Source organism: Leucopleurus acutus (genome assembly GCF_964270905.1).
Source record: "Leucopleurus acutus genome assembly, chromosome: 16".
NCBI lineage: Eukaryota > Metazoa > Chordata > Mammalia > Artiodactyla > Delphinidae > Leucopleurus > Leucopleurus acutus.
This window is the reverse complement of record NC_139158.1, coordinates 87340222-87346026: the sequence shown is the minus strand read 5'-3', so window position 1 is coordinate 87346026 and position 5805 is coordinate 87340222. Positions and strand designations below refer to the sequence as shown.

The window sequence follows — 5805 nt, the reverse complement described above, 5'->3', positions numbered from 1 at the left end:
GGGAAAGGGGAGGAAGGAGGAGTACGCGGAGGGGCAGGGGGAAGGGAGAGTCGGGAAGATACACAGTGACAAAGAATCATGGAGACATAAAGATATAAAGAGAGGTAGTGACAGATGGAGAGCCAGAAAGACAGAAGGATGAACGGAGACACAGACAGAAATGCCAAGAGAGAGAAAAGGAGGGAGAGAGGGGCAGAGACAGACAGAGCGAGGGGGGCAGGGACTCAGAGACAGGAACAGAAAGACCAATGCAGGACACCCACAGGGAGGCGTGCCCAGGGAAAGACAGCCAACATCTGGGAGGGAGGGAGGGACGGAGAGAGTCAGAGATGTGGGACACAAAAGATCAAGGTAAACAGGCTCCCAGACAGGCGCAAGGGGGCAGCAACGGGGGCAGAGGCAGGGAGGCCTGGGCATCCAGGGAGGTGGGGCTGGAGGTGCGATGGGACGGCGCCTGCTCAGGCCGGCCTCACGCCCACAGCCTACAAGAAGATGAAGGAGCTGTCGGTGCTGTCACTCCTCTGTTCCTGCTTCTACTCACAGCCGCACCCCAACACCGTCTACCAGTATGGGGGTGAGTGTGCCCGGCTGCTGCCCTGACCTCGCTACCCCCTCCCGTGGCGTCTGTGCACCCCCGCTCGGCTGCCTTCCGGAGAGGTCCCTGAGGGGAGGGGCCGGTCCTGGGAGTCCCAGCCCTCCTCTCAGACCTTGCCTTGGGTGTGTGCTCGGCCTGCCCCCTCCTTGAGCAGCCCTCCTGAAGCCCCCGTCTGCTCTTGCCCTGCAGACATGGAGGTGAAGCAGCTGGACAAGAGGGCCTCCGGCCAGAGCTTTGAGGTCATCCTCAAATCCCCTTCCGACCTTTCCCCGGAGAGTCCCATGCTCTCCTCCCCCCCCAAGAGGAAGGACACCTCCCTGGAGGAGCTGCAGAAGCGGCTGGAGGCAGCTGAGGGACGGAGGAAGGTAAGGAGCCAACCCTCTGGGTCCTGATAAAGACGGTCGGGGGCCTTGCTGGCCACAGACAGCGTCCCCAGGTTGCGGGCTGCTGCAAGCACTCGACTGGCTGTGGGCTTGTGTAGCAGCGAGGGTCTCATGGTCCCGCGGCCACCTCCTGAGCCATCAGAATGAGACGGGGGAGGAAGGATTCCTCAACGGCAGCCAGCTGGAGGGAGACAGGAACCAGATCCTGCTGGGAGGGGCACCTTGGCCATGCTGGCAGGGTGGGAGGGTCAGGTGGTAGCCCCAGGAGGGGCCCTGGGAGAGGAGGCTGGGCGACAGCCTCCTGAGCAGGGGAGCGTGAAGGAAGGGCTTTCCATGAGCTGGGAGCTCAGGGGGCCCCTGGGAGAAGCAGGCCCCTCCCCACCCTTTCTCACACCAGCCCCCCTGAAACTGAGACACACGCAGAGAAGCACGTGCTCTCGGGAGTGCAGTCCTGGTGCCCAAGCCCACTGGGCAGGGGCAGCAGCTCTATCCCCCTAACGGCAGGACCGGTGAGCCCTGGGGACCCAGTCTTCTCTGGGTTAACTAGTAGTAAGTGGCACGTGGGTGGAGCCCAGCAGCCTTCTGAAGGAGGCTGAGGGAGGCTAATTACCTCTGGGAGCCTCGGGTCCACTCCCGCGGCCACCAGCAGGGCCGGACAGTGGCGCCAGCAGCCCCACCCTCCTCGTTCCAACTCGTCCCTTCCCTAGCGGCCCTGGGACCCCTCCCCGCCCCCGGCACCTTAGGGAGCTCAGAACCCGGTGTGTATTAAGCACCTACTTCGTGCTCAGCGGGCAGACGTTTGAGGAAAAGACGGGGAAGGCTCCGTGACAGCCCACAGGAGCTTCCTCCGCTCCTCCCACGTTCCCCGAGGGCAGCTGGGACTCTGGAGCGGGATGGAGCGGGGGCGCCCGGAGCCCAGCGGGGAGGGGCAGCTCTGCGGCCGAGGGTGGACAGGGAGGGCTTGCCTGGGGATGAGGTGGTCACCCCAGCCAACGGCAGGACAGGGTAAGCCCGAACTCCCCGAGGACAAGTCCGGTGGGCGGGAGGCGGTGGGCTCGGGCTGGGCGGCGGGGCGGGGCGCGGGGCACTGGGCGGGGCGAGGCGGGGCGGGCCCGGCCGCCCCTCACGCTCGCCCGCCCGGCCGCCCGCGCAGACGCAGGAGGCGCAGGTGCTGAAGCAGCTGGCGGAGCGGCGCGAGCACGAGCGCGAGGTGCTGCACAAGGCGCTGGAGGACAACAACAACTTCAGCCGCCTGGCCGAGGAGAAGCTCAACTACAAGATGGAGCTCAGCAAGGAGATCCGCGAGGCGCACCTGGCCGCACTGCGTGAGCGGCTGCGCGAGAAGGTGCGCGCCGGGGCGGGGCCGAGGACGGGCCGGGCCCGCCCGAGCGGGGGGCGGGGCCCGAAGCAGGGGGCCCCCAGGAGCCCCTTCTTTTGGCCTTTGGCCGGTCCCTGCCCACTACGCCAGCAGCGCTCCCGCAGTCCGGCCTCCCCGTGACGCCCCGTCCTACTGGGGCTAGCCAGGGTGAGGCGAGCCCCTGCCCAGGCCGGAGCAGCCTCCCTGCGAGCGGGACCAGGTTAGTTCCGGGGAGCCCCGATCCTGCACTCCCCGGGAAATTCCCGGAGTCACAATGCTCGGGTCTGGACACCACCCCAGGCGCCCTGAGGGCCAGCCCCCACCCTCAAGCCGCACTTGCAGTCCGTGACGCAGGCCTGCCCCTGCCCTCTGGTGCTCCTGGTCACTAAGGTGTCCTCATTGGTCGCATCTGCCGCACCTGGGACCGAGCCAGTCTAGGGAGGAAAAGACCCCAGGGTTCCCAAAGCCCGGGAGCCGGAAGGCAGGGCCCCCAGAGCCCAGGAGGGGTGGGGGGGGCAGGACCCCGCCCCTGCCGGCTGCAGGGCCCCGCCCACCCCGCCTGTCCCGCAGGAGCTGCACGCTGCCGAAGTGCGCAGGAACAGGGAGCAGCGAGAGGAGACGTCCGGCTAAGGGGCCGTTTGGACACCGCGGCGCCTGGATCCCGAGATGAGACAGGAACACGTCTGGGTTTCGGTTTTGTTTTGTTCGACTTTGTCTAGATGCGGCTTTTGCTCCCGTCCTTCCTCCCCTCCTGTTCTCCCAGCTTCAGCTTCTCTTTCCGCGTTCCGAGCTGTCCAGCCCTCGTGGCAAGGCTTTGCCCACAGGCTCTCCCTGTGGAGCCCCCAGGGCGTGGCACACAGCCCCGCAGTTCAGGCCCCAGGCTGGCCGTGGCTGGGTCCCCTCTTGGCAGCCCTCTTAGTGGACGTGGTGGCGACCTCAATAAATCCAGCGATGGTGGCAGGAACACGCAGGTCGTTGTGCTGTGAGCACCTCGTCACTTAGGGCACGTCTTTTGAGGCAGCTCCTGCCGGCAGGCAGGGCCACCTCCACCTGGATGTCCTCCTCTGGGAGAGGGGCTGGGCACGCAGGAGTGGGCGGAGGAAGACAGACTTGGACACAGAAGGATCTCTTGGCAGTGGGGGGCAGGTACCCTGTCACTGGCCAGCCCTGGGAATCCCGTGTGCAGTGGTGCTTTTTGGAACTGGTGGGTAGGAGCTGCAGCACGCTTTAATGTGGTGGCACAGGGGCCCTCTGAGACCCCCTGGCCTGAGGTTGGCACCCTCGGCTGGCCTGGGAGGCTTCGGTCATTGCCCTTGGCTGGAGTGATGGTGGGGTGTGGCTTGGCCTGGGTCTTCAGGGGAGTGGGCATGTTCCACCAGGGACCTGTGAGCGAGCTGCTGTGGTCTAGAGGGTTGTGGGCAGCATGGACACGTGCCGGCCCCTCCTCCCAGAAGGGCCTTCTCCTTCTGGCCCAGCACCTGTGCGGGGAAAGCCAGCCTCCCACTGTCCCTCCTCTCCTCCACGCTTTGCGGATGCCCTTGGAGGACCCATCCTTATATCCCTTTGGAGTCTCAGCCCCCTCCCGCGTGCCCTCTGCTCTGGTCAAAAGATGCTCCCACACTGTTCCTGGTCACAGGGCTTTCAGGCGCACCTCTGGACAGGTGGCCCAGTGTGAGTGGGTGGCAGCCACAAGTGCCCCTCTGGGAGCCCTGAGTAGATGCTGGGGGGCGGGGGACCAGTGCCTGAAGATTCAGATGTCGGGGGGCAGGGGACAGGGTTCCCAAGCCACCTCCTCCGTCCTTCCATTCCTGGCTGGTGGCCCACTCTGGCCAGCCTGCAGGTTGGAGGCCTGGCTCTATCTCCTGCCAAGACCCTGCTCGGCTGGCCTCCTCCCCCTCCCTCAGTCTGGGGGGACCTCCAGACCCCCCAGCGCCAGCCTTTGAGGACAGCTACCTGCTTGGACACAGCAGCAGCCTCCTCTTCTCCCTGGCAGCCCAGCCCCACGACTGGGTGCTGGGGTCCGAGTCCTCGCTGGCCAGCCTCTTGGTGGAAAGCCTGAGGCGTTTCTTGCAGGAAGGGACACTGCTGGTGACCTCCCAGAGCCAAGCCAGGGAGCACGGGTGGGTACTGATCCATTGCAGTGGGCTTCTAGGGAAGTTGGGACCTGTGCCCCCCATCCCTGTCCCCACTGAGACAGCCCCCGAGGGAGTGACAAGCCAGGACTGGAACCCAGCAGTGCCCACCGGTGGCTTCTGTGGGACGCAGAAAGGGGAGCGGAAAGGGACTGAGGGTTGGATTTCTCTGAGCGGTGGCAGCTCTCTCATAGCGGAAACCCTAGTGTAATACACACCCGTCTCATCCATGTAGTAAAAGTGAACTCAAAAATTAAATCAAATGAACAATTTAAAAAATGTGTGTGATTAAGAAACGGTTGAACTCTCCCAGCGTGTGTCCTGCATCTGTGGGGTCAGATGAGCTGCGAGGCCACTGCCTGTGCAAGCGTCCCCCTGGAAACCCACCCTTGTGTGTCATCACCACAACTGCGAACAGTTCTCATGACGATGGGAGATTTTAAGAAAAGAGCATATAAACAGCACGCAAGCCCACTTTCCCCTCCGGAGCCCCAGGAGACAGTGGGGGTGGGAGGGGGGAGGCTGGGACCTCCGCTGCAGGTGGGGCCGCCCCAGCTCCCCCAGGGCTGCGCCCTCCTGTGGGCCGGGCTCTCAGCTTGCCGCTGCAGAGGAAGATCAGGGTCTGAGGTCTGGGGCCTGCCCTTCTCACCACGGCTGTGGGTCTTGCTTGGATGGGGGGTGGTCCTAGAATCCCAGGGTGTGTCCCATCACTTTGTGGACCCCGTTGGGCAGCTGACGGTTCACAGACACAGATCTGGCCCCAACATGGGGACCTGCAGTGGCAAAAAGAGACAAGCAGACATCGTGACTCACACTGGTGGACATGTCTGTCCTAGGGGACCCGAACTGCCCCTTGGGGTGCCCAGCAGGGACGGACCCCTCTGCTGGGGAGGAGGCATGTTTGGTAATGTCCACGCTGAGCCGTGCTCGGGTCCACACATGGACCTCAGGTACAGGCCCTGGAGAGATGCCTGCTCCCCAGGACCCAGAGACCCACTCACCTCTCCCCAAACCCACAGCCCTCTCCTGGGGCAGTCCTAGCTACTTCCCCAGGCTCCAGGGAACTCCCACCATCTCCCCACCTTCCCCTGTCCAGGGAGAGGTGGGCAAGTCAGAACCCAGGACACACAGCCTCCAGTAAGGTGGAGACATCAGAAATCTGCAGGAGTGGAAGAAATACACGGAAGGTATTTTTATGAGGCGCGAGTTGTGCATGCCTGTCATCTGGGTTCACAGACACATGCTCGCCACATAGAAGCGCACAGCCCTGGAACTCCCAGAAGAGCGGCTGATCAAGGTCAGGGCCTCTTACCTCTTAGGCGGCCCTGGTAAGGCACT

The 5805-nt window shown here is 64.3% G+C and overlaps 1 protein-coding gene across 1 annotated transcript; it reads left to right on the top strand.

Moving 5' to 3' along the window:
- The first annotated feature begins 483 nt into the window (after positions 1-483).
- STMN3 (stathmin 3) lies at positions 484-3222 on the top strand. The gene is made up of 4 exons (XM_082856687.1): positions 484-574; positions 785-960; positions 2132-2323; positions 2906-3222. Exons 1-4 carry the CDS (start codon positions 493-495, stop codon positions 2963-2965), a joined length of 510 nt encoding a protein of 169 aa, XP_082712813.1. The 5' UTR covers positions 484-492; the 3' UTR covers positions 2966-3222.
- The last annotated feature ends 2583 nt before the right edge of the window (positions 3223-5805 follow it).